Source organism: Cervus canadensis, chromosome 1, assembly GCF_019320065.1.
Source record: "Cervus canadensis isolate Bull #8, Minnesota chromosome 1, ASM1932006v1, whole genome shotgun sequence".
NCBI classification, from domain to species: domain Eukaryota; kingdom Metazoa; phylum Chordata; class Mammalia; order Artiodactyla; family Cervidae; genus Cervus; species Cervus canadensis.
This window is the reverse complement of record NC_057386.1, coordinates 39,873,101-39,889,569: the sequence shown is the minus strand read 5'-3', so window position 1 is coordinate 39,889,569 and position 16,469 is coordinate 39,873,101. Positions and strand designations below refer to the sequence as shown.

At 49.7% G+C, this 16,469-nt stretch overlaps 2 protein-coding genes and 1 non-coding gene across 7 annotated transcripts in view; 1 reads left to right on the top strand and 2 right to left on the bottom strand.

Moving 5' to 3' along the window:
* Positions 1–3,092: 3,092 nt before the first annotated feature.
* Positions 3,093–3,165, top strand: TRNAG-CCC. Its single transcript has one exon. It is a non-coding gene; the product is annotated as a tRNA-Gly (tRNA).
* Positions 3,166–14,821: 11,656 nt separating this feature from the next.
* On the bottom strand, positions 14,822–15,536 carry TIAF1 (TGFB1-induced anti-apoptotic factor 1). Its single transcript, XM_043479368.1, is given in 3 exon segments — positions 14,822–15,287; positions 15,289–15,431; positions 15,434–15,536. Coding segments are annotated over 3 exon segments (408 nt in total). The 3' UTR covers positions 14,822–15,125.
* Positions 14,822–16,469, bottom strand: part of MYO18A (myosin XVIIIA) — a 101,714-nt gene continuing 100,066 nt past the window's right edge. For all 5 annotated transcript variants that reach the window (XM_043479320.1, XM_043479328.1, XM_043479345.1 and 2 more), the window contains one exon: positions 14,822–16,214. In XM_043479320.1, coding sequence (XP_043335255.1) covers positions 16,070–16,214 — 145 coding nt within the window. In that variant the 3' untranslated portion in view covers positions 14,822–16,069. The remainder of the gene's footprint in view (positions 16,215–16,469) is intronic.

Sequence of the window (16,469 nt, the reverse complement as noted above, 5' to 3'; positions counted from 1 at the left end):
AGTTATTGTTTGATGGGCACAGAGCTTCAGTTTGGGAAGATGAAAAAGTTCTGGAGATGGATGATGGTGATGGTTGTAGAAGACTGTGAACATATTTAAATGCCACTCAACTGTATACTTAACATGGTTAGATGGGGGACTTCCCTAGTGGTCCAGTGGCTAAGACTCCAAGCTCCCAATGCGGGGGGCCTGGTTTTGATCCTTGGTCAGGGAACTAGATCCTGCTTGCCACAACTAAGAGTTTGCATGCTGCAACTAAAAGATTCTGCATGCCTCAACTAAGACCTGATGCAGCCAAATAAATACTTTAAAAAAATGGTTAATATGGTATATTGTATGTTATGTGTATTTTACCACAATTTTAAAAAGTGGGGGACTTCCCTGGTGGTCCTGTGGATGAGAATCTACCTTCCAACACAGGGGACAAGGGTTTGATCCCTGGTCCAGGAAGATTCCGCATGCCATGGAGGCAACTAAGCCCATGCGCCACGACTACTAAGCCTGTGCTCTAGAACCCAAGGGCTGCAACCACTGAAGCCTGTGTGCCAGGAACATGCGCTCTGCAACAAGAGAAACCACTGTCAGGAGAACTCCATGCACCACAATAGAGAGTAGCCCCCACTCACCACAACTTCATTCACACAGCAACGAAGACCCAGCACAACCAAAACTAAGATAATAAATAAAAATTTTTAAAGGGGATAATAGTACTGACCAACTCTACAGGAGTGTGTGAGGATCAAATAAGATCATTCATTCAACACACAAATATTTGCAGCTTCTGTTCTGTGTCATGCGCTGTGCTAGGCATGGTGGATGTATCTATGGATAAAACAATCTGTGACAACCTCACTCCTATGGTGTTTACAGCCCAGTGAGGAGAAGACACGTAGCTAATGCTTGCGTGCTTGTGTTCGCGCTGAGTCATGTCCAACTCTTTGCGGCTCCATGGACTGTAGCCCTCCAGGCTCTTCTGTCCACTGAATGTTCTAGGCAAGGATACGGGAGTGGGTTGCCATTTCCTTCTCCAGGGGATCTTCCCCAGCCAGGGATCGAACCCACATCTCTTACGTCTCCTGCATTGGCAGGCGGATTCTTTTACCATTGAGCCACCTGGAAAGCCCATGTAAATAATACGGATAAATAAACTGTATTGTACATTAGAGGGTGACAAGTGTGTTGGGGGAAAAACACAGCAGAGTGGGGAAGACAGAGAATGCTGGGGGAAGGGTTGCCCTTTTGGATGATGATCAGGGTGAGACTCATTGAGCAGACTTGGAGGAGAAGGAGTGCACCAGGCAGATACCAGGATGTCTGTAAGAGCACGTGGTAAATTGTAAAACAAGGTACTGTGTTATTACTAAGAGAGAAATGAGGTACAGACAGGGATCAGGGTAAGATGCTGCCAGCTCCCCAGCCAGCAAAGCCGGGGAGAAAGGATGCTGGGCTCTCTCCCTCCCTCTTGTTCCACGGCTGCCCTCCACTCCCTCTGCCTCTGCTTCTCCCAGAGCCACCCTCCTCCCCCAGCCAGCTGCTGCAGCTCCCCTTCCAAAATATCCAGTCTTATTCAGCTTGCTGGTGACAGCGAAAGGAGGGGACCAGTGTCTAGAGGAGGCTGAGGAAGGACAAGTGGGGGACGCTGACAAGGCCTGCCTGAGCTGCGAAGGCCCTTTACAAATGAGCCAGCGTGTCCTAGAAACGGAGTGCAGGCGGGGGCAGGGGCTGGGGTGAGCAAGTGCGTGTGGGAGGGATGAGGTCAGGGCAGAGTGGAGAGAGGCAGGAACTGGATAAGAGGAGACTGGTAACACGCAAGCCAGGGAGGCAGGTGAGGACCTGCAGGGATGCTGCACACAGCCCAAGTGGGAGGAACTGAGCGTCTCTTATTGGGAGTGGGCTGGGGTCATAGAGGGGAAGAGAGGATGCAGGGAATAGAGTCTATGGCTATGGAGGACAGGACTAGCCCTTGTAGATGGGCTTGGAGGACCAACTTGAGGGTTTTAGTAACACTGAAGGATTTGCCAAGCAGACCTGCCAGCATTATCTCCCTGCCTCCCTTCTGCTTGAGCGTGGCCAGGCATCCACTTTCAGGCGGAAACCCTGCCTATCTTCAAGATGGGAGAAAATCAAAATAAATTGGGCAGGCAGTAAGAGACCTCTGGAAGGGCAACTGGGGTCCACATGAGCTGCAGGGGAGAGATAAGGGCAGCAAAGAGAAAGAGGCCGGCATGGTTGCCAACCAGACTAAGGCAAACAGAGGCAGGCTAAAAATAGATTGGGGGTGGGGAGGGAGGAGAGGCAGTCCAGAAAAGAAGGGAAAGCACAGGCAATCGATGCCATTGCGACTCTGACCCAATTCTTCATCTCTCAGCCTCACCATCTGAAAAATGAGGAGGTGATGGAGGAAAAGGGAAAGGCTGGTACACAGGGGAGTCAGGGGAAAGTAATTTGAGTCCTAAGACCTAGGCAACTGTGCGGTACGAATTAATGGTGCCAATGTGGAAAAGAGGAGGTATGTGGTGTAGTTGATACAAGTGAAAATCTAACCGGAGTTTGGCTGGGTTTTGAACCACAACAGGTTTAAGGGCTTAAGGTGTGATTCTAACTTGGAATAAGGTTCACCTGTTTAGAAAGGTAAGTGGATGAACAAGATGGTGGAGGAGCAGGTGGACGTGGAGTGCCTCTCTCTCCACAGATACATCAGGAATACACCTTCAGACACAGAAGTGCATGCAAACACCAGCTGAAAGCGGACAGGAGTACCCGACCAGTGAAAAGGAATATATAGAACCACGAAAAACTCGAGATCAAGCCCTGAGCCTTTGGAGTGGGAGCACTGACTCCAAGACTCTAGACTACCAGAGAACTAACCCTAGGGAGTATCAAACACTGAGAACTCACACAAAGAAAGCCACTTGAATACAAGACCTGGCATCACCCAACCACCAGTAACACCCTGTGCAGGATGCCTCAACTAAACAACAAACAAAAATAGACAGGTAAGAGGAGGCAACAAGGATGAGTTAATCCAGAGACAGTAGGCTGGAGTGACTTGATGCTTGCATTTTACTTCTCAAAAGAGTGATTAAAAGACCTCCCTGGTGGTCCAGTGGTTAAGACTCTGTTCTCCCAATGCAGGGGGCCCAGGTTCAATCCCTGGTCAGAGAACTAGATCCCACATGCCAAAACTAAGAGTTTGCATACCACAACAAAGATTGAAGATCCCTTGTGTCCCAACTAAGACCCGGCGCAGTTAAACAATTTCTTTTTTTCTAAAAGAGTGAGTAAAGGGAATTTGGTTATTGGATATTCTATTTCAGTGATGGGCTTCCACTTGCTTTCAGCAACAGGGATTTAGGTTATACCTCAGGAAATCCACCCAATCACTAAGTAAACAGATTTTTGAGATATTAAAACACATATATAAGCACTCTTAGGGTATTCTTTCCTCGGAAATCTTTAGAAATAAGAAGTCCATCTATTTGGGCTGTATAGTCTTACCTGATGGGCTTCCCAGGGCCTCCGTGGTGAAGAACCCATCTGCCAATGCAGGAGACTTAGGAGACATGGGTTCGAGCCCTGGGTTGGGAAGACCCCCTGGAGCAGAAAATGGCAACATACTCCAGTACTCTTGCCTGGAAAATTCCATGGACAGAGGAGCCTGACAGGCTATCATCCATGGAGTCACAAAGAGTCAGACACGGCTGAGTGACTGAGCACACACACACAATCTTGCCTGACGGCCAAGACCTGCCAACAAGCTTCAGGAAGACTTGTGGCTAGAGAGCAGGTAGAGTCTGAAACGGGATTCTGGGTAGGGCAAATGAATGTATGCTCCTGAGGGGCGAGGGGAGGCAGAAGGCGGGCTGGATCTGTCAGGCAGGAAGAAGCAGCGGGGACAAGGGGCAGGATTCTAACATGCAGGACCCAGTGGCATTTACATAACTTTGAATAATGAATAAGCCCAGCTCTGGGGCTCCAAGTCAGCGTGTTCATCTGCATCTTTATTAGGCTTTATAAATGATTCAGCTCCCTACCCCTTCCCCCCTGCCCCTGCCCAGCCTTCCCCAAGCATCAGGGTAGTTGATTGCTCATTATTTTAGACTAGGTTTGTTTCACCAACAGTCAGTGAGGCATGGAGCAGGGGGACACAGGAGGGAGGAAGAAATCTGAAAGGTGGGGCAGAGTGGAGGAGGGGGGACGGTGAGCAGAGGCAGGCGGGGGACTATGAGTAGGGACGTGGGCATAATTCTCTAAAATGCTCCTAGGGCCAACATCTTCAGGAGAGAAAGGTTTCTTAGATTCCCCCAAAAGTGCTGGGTTCAAGTCCCACTCAGTCCCCGGTTTTCCTTACATCTGCTGCCAAGCCCCCAGCAGGCTTCTCTCTCTGCTCCAATGCAGCACAGAGCCACTTGAGCAGCCAAATAAGAACTGCCCCCAGGGAAGTTCTCACTTTTTCCTGAGGCAGGAATTTTGCTATTTTCACACACACACAAAAATCTGCTATGCTTGCAAGGCAAGAACAGACACCAGGCATATTAGGAGAGAAAGCGGTAGGAACAGGCCTACATGGTACGTGAATCAGTAGAGAAAAGGAATTCTCGTGTCCATTGAGAGTTGGAACCCACCTGGAAGGAGGAGTCTGGAAAAGACACACCTCCAGTTTAGGCATGTGAATGCCAACTGCTCTGGTCTATTGGCTAGAAGTGGGAGAAGTATTTAATAGCCTGGATGAGGAGGAATTGGCAGGAAACTGGTAGGGGGAAAGGTAAAGCATTTCTCAACCCTGGCTGCACATTAAAACCATCAAGAGAGCTTTAAAAAATATGATGCTTGGGCCCCACCCAAGGCCAATTAAATCAGAATCCCTGAGAGAGAAGGCCCTGGGCACAGGACTAGTTCTTAAAAAGCTCCTCAATGCTGTTTGAATCCTGATTTTTCCAGTAGTCACATATGAATGTGAGATTTGGACCATAAAGAAGGCTGAGTGCTGAAGAATTGATGCTTTTGAACTGTGGTGCTAGAGAAGACTCTTGAGAGTCCCTTGGACAGCAAGGAGATCAAACCAGTCAATCCTAAAGGAAATCAACCCTGAGTATTCATTGGAAGGACTGATGCTGAAGCTGAAACTTCAATAATTTGGTCACCTGATGCTTAGAACTGACTCACTGGAAAAGACCCTAGTGATGGGAAAGACTGAGGGCAGGAGGAGAAGGGGGTGACAGAGGAGGAGATGGTTGGATGGCATCACTGACTCAATGGACATGAGTTTGAGCAAACTCTGGGAGATAGTGAAGGACAGGGAAGGCTGGTGTGGTGCAGTTTATGTGGTCGCAGATAGACAGCTGAGTGAGCAACAACTTTATATATATTTATACATATAATTATATATAAATTGATTATACATATAAATAACATATAAAACTAATATAATTAGTAATATGTACAATCAGGAAAATGTAAACATTGATTGGATATTTGGTACTAAGGAATTACTGAAAACTTTTTAATGGTGTGATAAGAGTATTGTGGTTACATTTTAAGGAGTCATTTTATTTTTCTCTAAGAGAGAGACACTAAACAAATATCTTCCATCAGTGTGTGTGTGTGTATGTGTGTGTTTGTGCGCTCAGTCACAAAGTGATATATCTGGAAAGTGAAAGTGTTAGTCACTCAGTAGTGTCTGATTCTTTTCTATCCCATGGCCTGTAGCCCTCCAGGTTCCTCTGTCCATGGAATTCTCCAGGCAAGAATATTGGAGTGGGTAGCCATTCCTTTCTCCAGGGGATCTTCCCCACCCAGGGATTGAACCCGAGACTCCTGCGTTGCAAGCAGATTCTTTACCATCTGAGCCACCAGGGAAACATATGATATACCTGGGGTATAAACTAATACCTGGTATAAAATAATCCAAGGGTTTAGATGAAGCAAGGTCCATTCCTTGTTGATAACTTTTGAAGCTGTTTGATAGACAAAGCTCATTATACATGTTTTTTACTATTTGTATACAAAATAAAAACAGTTCTGTGAGCGTTTCTAACGTACAGCAAGGTGAGAACCACAGTCAGGCACTCAGCAGGGTGGGGGCCACTGGGACACCTCAGCGGCATGACCAGCTTTAAAGGAGACCATGTTTGTGGGACCCTAAATGACAGGTAAGAGCTGTGTCCTCCGTAGCCCTATTCTTCAAGCAGAGTCACAGGGACCACTTGGGGGGAACCATATCTGGCACTTAGAGATGCACTAGGGTGTCCAAGAGCTCTGGCTCTTTCCCCAGGCCAGCACAGCCTCTGGAGACTCAGAGCCCCTCTAAACTCTGAGCATCAGGCCAGGAGGTTGGACCAAAGGGTGCCTAAGGCACCCAGAACGAACCATCAACCCAACTCTTCTCTCTCAATCCCTGCCCTCTCTTGACTGACTCCACAGGAGCCAGACCCCAGTTTCAGCCAGCAACCCCGCCGCCCTCCCCCACCCCCACCACCCGTCACCATTGCTTCCCAGCGCTGTCACTCTCCCGACGGGCTCATCTGCCTCCGTCAGGGAACATTAGCCCAGCAGACTTCATCAAGGACGTGAGGGGAGGCTGTATACAGGGAAGGTTGAACACCAGTGCGCAGAAGTACGGGCATCCGGGCAGCCACCCCCAAGCGGCTGCCGGCGGAGCTGTCTGAGCTGCTGAGAGATTCGTGGGTAGCTTGATCTCATTTGCATAACACTTCTTCAACGAACACATTCACAAGAATTCCAGATTCTCAGTTTTCTACTTTCCCCGACAGGTTGGCTCTCCTCACACTTGTCCCTAACAGGGGCCAACCATTCCCACGTTCTCCATATGCTCTTGGGAAATAACTCACCTTGGCTTGGAGCAAGGTATTTCCCTGACCCCGGCCCTCGCCCCGCCCCGCCCCTGCCCTGCCCTCGCCCCGCCCCCGCCCCCGCCCCGCCCCGACCCCCACCGGCGAAACCACCAGCTCCACCATCGCGCTCAGCTTGGGGCTCTATCTCTCTTCTCCGCTCCATTACCTTCCCCTGATGGCCTCTAGGGGCTGGGGAGGGGAGAGAGTTGGAGGGGGTCTATTTAAGAGATTTTTGGAATCTGTGCCTGCGCATCACCCGCTGCCATGAGTTATTTCAGCGCCGATGTTTGTCTCGAGCTGATTATTCCAGCCCGAGAACAGGTGGAGCAGCCTGCGGTGGCTTATTCGTCAGCCAAGGCCATCTGTTCCCAACAAGCTGAGATTTGTAGCTGATTTCTACTGGGGAGCAAGGAGTGGGGGCAGGGAGGGAGATGAAGATCACCTCCGAGCCCCAGGAGACTTACTCCTCCCAGACCTTCTGCGAGGCTGAACCTCCCAGTCCTCCCCTTCTAAAACCAATACCTTCTCATTTTCTTCAGAGAACTCACCGGTCACTTGACTCTGAAATAGCGAAAATACTTTTTCCTTAAGGGGCTAAACCTTCTTCGATGGAGTCAGGTAAGAGGAGCAGGAATCCATTAACCAGGCACAGTCTGGCCATTGAGTCATGTCCACTCTTACAGATTTTTTTTTTTAAGTATTTAACTGTGACACAAATATCCTAAATGACCTTTTTGATTCTCGGCTTCTCCTCACCTCACTCCATCACTGGTCCCTACGTCAACATGTGTCTCCTCGTCTAAACCTGTCACCTGCAGGGCTTCAGGCAGCATGGGAGGCTATGTCTGGAGGCTCTTCACACCCCTCCCCTGATGCTCCTCTTCCCTAAATACCCTGTTCAAGTTCCACCCTCCAATCTGTTCCTCTTCCAGCTTCTACTCACAGCCATGCCAAGAGATGCCTGCTGCTTTAAGAATGGCTTTCCCTGAGCAAGGGAGCTAAGCAGTTTCTAAGCAGCTTTGCCACATGGTTTACCCTCCACGGCTACTATTTCTATCTATGCAGTGCTGGGAAAGACACTCCTCTTAGAGTCACACTAATATGACTAATTGGGGGCCTTCTTTGGTTTCTGACACATACACATCTGTACTGACTTAAAAGAGAAATTGTATGAAAACTTTTATTTCAAGCACAGAGACTTCATCTAGAATCCCACGTGCCCAAATAAAGCTATTTCTAATTTTCAGAAGTCTCATCTAATATTTATCTGTTTTCACATGTACTTTTGTCATACAGACATGTTCCCCTAGGAACCCATTCACAGAGCTTCAGACTGCCTCACTATTGAGTTGGTTTTCTAGGCTTATTTTGCCAGTTTGAGGGAGCAGGAGCTCCTTTTCTGCTATTAAATCCTGCCCAGTGGCTCAGTCTATGGTCCACTGGGAGGACCAGCCTCCGCAGATGAGCTGCTGGACATGCAAAGGCAGGTCATGGCCCCGTGCTTCTAGTGTACAACCTTCCAGGGTACTGCCATTCACTAGGGTCAATCCCCCTTGCTCTCCAGAGGACAGCATTCCTGTGGAGGCCAAAAGCAGCCCTTAAGCAAGGATGTTAACCTGCAACTGATGCCAGTCCCCAGGATTAAATATGTCACGAGGCTTATTTCATCACATACAGTTTTATATTTGCCTGGTTATCAGCTGTTGACCTGTCTTTCAAAGAGGTAATATTTCTAAAGCTACTGGCTGTATTCCCATACCAGGATGCTTTTTTTTGCTTTTAATTCTCCACTTTCAAATTCCCTAGTGTCCTCTCTTCCCCAAATCCATTTGCTTCTTTTTCTAATCTAGTCAGATCATATAGATGTGGCACAAAACATATAAAAATTTATTAAAATGTGGAAACTCTTTGACTCTTAAACCACCTCAAATATAATTTGCCTGGGTAGTGTCAAAACTTAATATCTTTTTTGCGTTTTTTTTCCGTAAAGCTGTCATAGCTGACTTTTGATATCTAAAGCAAATTCTATATGCACATTTAAGTATTCCTCTGGGAGATTTATGTCACTGACTTCAATTGCAAAGCACACATCCTTTTTGGACTCTCCCTCATGTATATGACCCATCACTGGAGCTTACGCTACAGAAGACTCCATTTCTCTGTAAAATTCCTTCTAAATAAACCTAGCATCCTTGTTAACTCCAAAATGGCTATTGCTCTGAAAATCACTCCTCCCAGATGGAATCCCAGAGAATGGTCTGGATTGTTCCATTGTACTGCAATGAAATTAGATTGAGGTGCCTAGAGATTCAAATATGCATTCCAGGCCATGTGGAACATCGTTGGCACTGTGTTCTTGAAGCACACATGTGATCACACATGGGGGATGCTCTGAGAACTGTAAGGAGCAACACAAATGTGAGGTTGACATTTCCCCACCCCCACCCCCCCAAATTGTCAGAAAATGCTTCCTTCCTCTGGGCAGGCCTTGATGAATACCAGGCACACAGCTACTTGAGAGGAGGATCATGACAGCAAAATTCTTGGCTTTCTCGCCCCTCCCTTCATCCTCTGACAAGGCCAGAGTAGCTCGGGAACGCCTGGCCAGTTGCTGGAGCCAAGCTGAGGTCCCTGCTAGGACAGACATCACCCTCCCTGAGCCTGTTTCCTCAGGGGAAGGACACTTCACGGAGCTGTGACAAAGGTTAAGTGCGATTATGAAGTGCTTAAGCACTGGGGACATAGTTAGCGCTCACGATGGTTATATTGGTTGAGCCCTCCTCGTCCTCCGCAACACTCCTAACAGGCGAGGCTGGTCTACATCAGCCTCAGCTCCCGCCGAGGATTTATTTCTAAAGTGAAAGTGAAGTCCCTCAGTCGTGTCCGACTCTTTGCGACCCCATGGACTAATGTAGCCCACCAGGCTCCTCCATCCATGGGATTCTCCAGGCAAGAATACTGGAGTGGGTTGCCATTTCCTTCCCCAGGGGATTTTCCTGACCCAGGGATCGAACCCGGGTCTCCCACATTGCAGGCAGACGCTTTAACCTCTGAGCCACCAGGGAAGCCCTAGGATTTCCAGGAGCCCTTAAAAGGGCGGGAAACAGTACTATCAGGTTGCCGATCGAGGGAACCGCTTCCTTAGGCTTCTGGAACCCTTCAAGGGCAACGACTCGGTCCTGTCAGCGGCCCTTTATAGGGCGTGGCTTCCGGAAAATGGGCGGGGGAACCTTCAGACGGGGGCGGAGCCAGAGGTCCCAGGCTCCTGAGGCCGGGGTCATGAAAATAAAATATGAATATGCTAATATGCCCAGGTTCGCCGTGAACCGGAGGGGCGCCGGCCTGGACGCGCAGAACCCGCCATTAGAAAGGTAAAGAACTGAAGAGGACGTAGGAGGTGCATCCGGGCTGCTGGACGGAACCAGGCCCAGACAGCCCTCGCGCTGGGGTAAGACATCTGTCTCCCAGCCCGCGGGTCTCGGGGCCCACTAGCGCCACCCGTTGGTTCCTCTGGCCCCTCACTGCAGGTGGTGAAGAGGTGGGAGTTAGAGGTTCTGTTGGCAGCATTGAGGGGTTCTGTAAGAACCTAGGAACCAAAAGTTTCTTGCCAGCAATTCCACCTTGTTTTACAGATGGGGAAACTGAAGCTCAAGAGGTCAAGGCCTTTCTCCAAGGTCTCAGTGCTGGCAGCAGAAGCGATCAATTTAGCACTGGTTTTGTTTTCATGAGGGTCTGTGGACACCACTCTGTAGGTGAAAAAAAGCAGTAACTCCAAATGGGGCAGAATTTGGTATATTAGCAAGCATGTCCTGGACTGCCCACCAGCCCGGAGGACGTAGAAAAGAAGACTTCCTGGGGAAAGATGAAAGGCATTGGGGTGGCAGCCAGTTGCAGGAGCAGGCAAAGACAAATTATCATAGGCTGGTCTGGAATAGGTTGCTATATAAGAGGTGATGAAATGTTACAACTTCCCTGAGAACCAGCTCGGAGGAAATGAAAGGGGAACGGAAAGCATGAAGGTTAGATTTAAGGCAGCACTTTCTCCCAGGGGTGATAATGGGGAGCTTTATTCAGTGACCAGCAAAGGCTGTGGACTCGCCCTGTCTCTCCCATTTCTGAGGCCTCTGGGAATCCATCTTCCTCCTGTCCCATGTGGGCCTGCTTGGAGGACAGGAAGGAATGACTGACTTTGAGAAGTCCCCATCACTCAGGAAGGAGGTCCTTCCCCCGATGAGCCTCGGGCTCTTTGCTGAGGGGGAGGACAGCAGACACGCAGGCTCCAGGGCCCTGGGGGGTGGGGTGGGGGGAGGAAGCAGCAGTCATGGCATCTCTTGCAACATACTCCCTGCCAAATTGATTCAAATTGGCTTGGATATGAACATATGATTAAAGGAGCAGCACGATTCATTTATCAGGAGAGATTAAAGAGCGGCATCTGCGCAGCCTAGCTGGGGGACAATTAAGGAGCAAATCGCTAAGTGTCTGTGCCACCAGGCATGGGGGCGGGGCCTGGGGGAAGGACAACTGGGATGTCTGCCAAGAGGACACAGGATGAAAGGAGGTGCTCGGGGAATCACCACGTGCTGCTCTTGTCTCTGGGCACAGACTGGGCACCATGGGAAGCCTCACGGGGCTTTGGGCACCCCCATGCCTCTTATCCAGGAGTCAGAGTGGTCCCGGTGGTCTGAGATTACAGAGGAGGATCTAGCGAGGCAGCTTTGAGCTTGGCACAGGGACAGACTTGCTGCCTGTTTTGTGGGAATCACTTACATCTTAGGGACCAAGGCAACCATGAGTGTACAGGTGAGGGCAGGAGCTTAGAGAGCTAAGGCATAGCCTGAATGAAGATGGGCTTTGATAGCCTTGCAGGTCCCGGGTCTCCCCTGGGGAGTTTGGTGCAGAGGGAATTGCCCCCTTCCCAGTCTGGAGCCCAGCACGCTGGCCAAGAGGCTTTGCTGCATCTCGGAGAAGTGTTGGTCATGTGAGGTGATGTCCAGCTTCTCTGGACACTCTGCGGAGTTCTCCATCAATACCTAGCATTCCCTGCCTCAGGGCCTTTGCTTAAGTTCTTTTTTCCCAGCACACCTATGCAGTAATATCTGTCTGTAGAAGTGCGTGAGCGCATGTGAGCCAAGTTGCTTTAGTTGTGCCTAACTCTTGGCGACCCTATGGACTGTAGCCTGCCAGGCTCCTGTGTCCATGGGATTCTCCAGGCAAGAATACTGGAGTGGGGTGCTGTGCCCTCCTCCAGGGATCGAACCTGCATCTTTTACAACCCCTGCATTGGTGGGCAGGTTCTTTACCACTAGTGCCACCTGGGAAGTATAATCCTTTATTCAAGTACCAGCTCAAAAATACCAGCTCCTTTTAGAAGCCTTCCCCGTTCCTGACCCTCCTCTCTCAGTGACAGTGTCTCCTCTTATAACATGCCCAAAGCAAATTCTTTGTCCTTTTATGTCTCATGTGATTATTTCCAAAGGGGTCTGCCCTAGCCCTAATCCATGAGTCCCTGGAGGACAAACACTATGTTTTACTCCTCTCTACTCACCCAAAAGGAAAAGGAAAGTGAAGTCACTCACTTGTGTCCAACTCTTTTTGATCCCATGGACTGTAGTCTACCAGGCTTCTCCGTCCATAGGATTTTCCAGGCAAGAGTACTGAAGTGGGCTGCCATTTCCTTCTCCAGGGGATCTTCCTGACCCAGGGATCAAACCTGGGTCTCCCACATTGTGGGCAGACGCTTTACCATACTCACCCAAAGCTTGTACATATTAGGAGGGGTGGTACATATTTTCTGTACCTAACTCCTCTACTGGAATATCCACTTCATGCAGGCAGGACCTCATCTCACCCCAGCACTTAGAACAGTGTCCATACGACAGCCAGACAGTGATGAAATATTTGACTGTTGAATGAATGAGCAGATGAATAATACATATTTTCTGATTTGAACAGATCCATCTGCCCCAGGCCAGGCTATCAGAGGTTGATGCTGGGACTTTCTCTCAATAATTAGAGGTCCGACACGTGCACCCCAGTGTTCATCGCAGCACTGTTTATAATAGCCAGGACATGGAAGCAACCTAGATGCCCATCAGCAGACGAATGGATAAGGAAGCTGTGGTACATATACACCATGGAATATTACTCAGCCATTAAAAAGAATTCATTTGAATCAGTTCTAATGAGATGGATGAAACTGGAGACCATTATACAGAGTGAAGTAAGCCAGAAAGATAAAGACCATTACAGTATACTAACACATATATATGGAATTTAGAAAGATGGTAATGATAACCCTATATGCAAAACAGAAAAAGAGACACAGATGTACAGAACAGACTCTTGGACTCTGTGGGAGAAGGCGAGGGTGGGATGTTTCAAGAGAACAGCATCGAAACGTGTATATTATCTAGGGTGAAACAGATCACCAGCCCAGGTTGGATGCATGAGACAAGTGCTCGGACCTGGTCCACTGAGAAGACCCAGAGGGATCGGGTAGAGAGGGAGGTAGGAGGGGGGATCGGGATGGGGAATACATGTAAATCCATGGCTAATTCATGTCAATGTATGACAAAAACCACTACAATATTATAAAGTAATTACCCTCCAACTAATAAAAATAAATGAAAAAAAAAAAATAATAATCAGAGGCCCGAGTCAGTGTGGGTGAGCAGAGTTGGGATCTTGCCTGTAGGTGGCAGCGACTTTTGTCACACTAGTTCCTTGGAAGAAAAAATGCACCAAACTAGCTGAAAGCAGGAGTAAAAGATGTGAATGACAGAACTGAACATGAAGAGTCAGCAGTTAAAAAAACAACCCGGTAACTTCACTTCTACTGCCTTCTGTATTCAACCTTCAGGGCAGTTTCTTTCATTCAAGATAGAGCCACATCACACTTCATTCCCATTCATTTTGGGGATGACTACCCCCCTCCCTCTTTCCCTTTCTCGCCCCTTTCTAGATGCCTGACATCAGCAGTAGGCCTGTCTGATACCCTTTCTTGCCTACTTGTCCAAACCAGGGGAGTCTGTTTGACCAGCTGTAAATACTTCATGCATGCAGGGATTATCACTGGTCATATTACAAGAGGTAGAGGAGGAGGAGGGTCATTTGTTTCTTGCCCTTTTGCATGAGCTGCCTCTCAGCTGTCAGGGAGGGGACCAAGTGTGGACTGGGACATGAAGGCAGAGATTGAGCAGGGTGAAGCCAGCATACCCAGCCTATTCAAACTGCCCTGTGGCCCATGGGATTGGAGGTCAGAGAGAGTTCTGCCAAGTATTGATCAGAAAGTCATCTTTGGGACTTCCCTGGTGGTCTAGTGGTTAAGAATCTGCCTGCCAATGCAGGGGACAGAGTTCAATCCCTGGTCTGGAAAGATTCCACATGCTGTGGGGGAACTAAGCCTGTGTGCCATAACTACTGAAGCCTGTGTGCTCTAGAACCCATGCTCCGAAACAGAAGCCACTGCAATGAGAAGCCTGAGCACCCCAACTGGAGAGTAGCTAGCCGCCACTCGCCACAACTAGAGAAAACCTGAGCACAGCAACGAAGACCCAGCACAGCCAAAAATAATAAAGTTTAAAAAAAACCTGATAAACGTTTGCATCCTTAAAAAAGGACAGCATTTCTGTAATTGGCAAGATTTAACAATCAGAGTAACCTCAACATACCCAAGTAGAGGCCAGGGTAGGACAAGACCTAGACGGCTCTGCCAGCCTGAATTACAACCCTCAGGCTTTTAAAGCAGAAGGGAGGTTTATGTGTTTCTTGACCAGTTCTCTCACCCACTGCCTCTGCCTGCTCCAGATGACCTGCCAAGGCTCTCTGAGTGGCACTGGTCTGACACGGCAGCGGGTCAGAGGCCAGGGTGACTCCCCCAGGTCCTCAGCAGCAGCCTCGCTCTGCTCCCATGTGCCGACCCTGCACTTTACTGAGCCTGAAGGAACAGGAAGGAAAACTGGCAGTGCCAGGAGAAAAAGGACGTTTATTTCCATACATCAGGTAAACGGGGAGGAGAGCACAGCCCAATGAGTACAAACCAATTGCAGGAGAGAAGAGGGGGACAGCAGATGGGAGCGGCACCAGGCACTGCCCTTGGGCCCCCAAGTCTGGAGGTATTGGTGGGATGATCTTTTGCAGGGGGCGGGGGGGACTGGGACTGTCAGTCCCCATGTTGTCATGTCTTGGATAAATGTGTGTGGGCAGGGCGATTAGAAGAAAAATGACTCAGGCTCAGGTCTCAGGGTGAGGACTTGTGTCTGATACATATTAGTACTGACCAAAGCCTCCATCTTCAGTTTCCCCAGACACAAGCCCTCCACCCAAGGCCTTCCCTCTCAAGTTGAGCTTGTGATCCAGGCAACTTGGACTGAGGGGGAGGGAGGCAGTGCTTGGATAAGCCCCGAATTGGCGTAGGTGGAGCGGGTTTACTCTTAAATAGGTCATTGCACGTAACACACGAATAAGACAAAGAGGGGTGGGGGCTGGAAGTTCCTGCTGGTACATCCACACCCCTGTCTGTGTAGGCTTGCTCAGCTTGAACCCAGAAGCACCTGAGAGTCCCTCCCCACTCGGACTCTTAAGAAGCTGGACCCAGCTCTGCTCACCAGTCTCTCCAGCTGCACAGAGAAAGGCCTGCTCTCTGAAGAGTGAAGATGAAGCTGAGATTCCTCTAGTCATTCCCGGTGTGGGGAGGCGGGCCAGCTGCCGCGGCAGCCCCCCTCCCACTCTCAGGGATACAGCTGCGATGGAGAGGTTGGGTGTTTAAATTAAAAAAAGTAAATAGACAGCAGGCACTGAGAAGAGAAAGCCCTCGCCCCAAGCCAAGGGGGAAGGAATTGCTGTTTCCTGCCCCAGACTCCACCCCATGGACCCAGCAACCCGAGAATGTCCCAGTAGGCAATCTGTCCACCGTCCCTGAGCAGGGCGCTGACATGGAGGTCAACCTGCTGGCTCCGTGTGGTGCCAAGCCACCTGCCACCCACGGTGGCCCAAGGCAGGAGCAGAAAGTTCTCTTTTCAGAATTGCTCTTCCCTCCACTCTTCCACGTGGAGATGTCAGATACCCCCAGCCTGGGAAGCCCCCAGACCGAGGAGGGTCGGGGGTGTCCCGTGCAGATCTGCAGTCAGATGGGGGAGACCCGTGCCCCACGAGAGAGGCGCCCGTGGCAGCAGGCGGCGGTGGGTGGGAGGGGTCCACACCACTCTCCTGGGCTATGCGTTGGTTTCTGTTTGCTTGGCCTCTGTGTCACTGTCACTCAGATAGTTGTGGGAGTATCGGGCCCTGGAGGTGCCGTCGAGAAGGTCATGCTCATCGTCTGAACGGTCAGGGGCAAGGGACTTCCAGTAGCTGGTGGGGCTGCAGGGAGAGAGAAATGAGGTCAGAGGAAGGGCACTCTTTACCTTCAGCACCCAGGCCTTTGGTCCAAAGGAGGTCCCCCCCAACCTTGTCACAGCATTCCCCCAAAGCCACAAATTGAGAAATAGAAGCCTTCCCCGGTTTCCCCAGAAGATACGCGGAGTAGTAAGAGGAAGGCCATCTCTTTGATTCTGAGAACTTTCTACAACTCCGAAGAAAGCGATGCTGAAGAGCGGTGGGTCTCGAACTTGAACA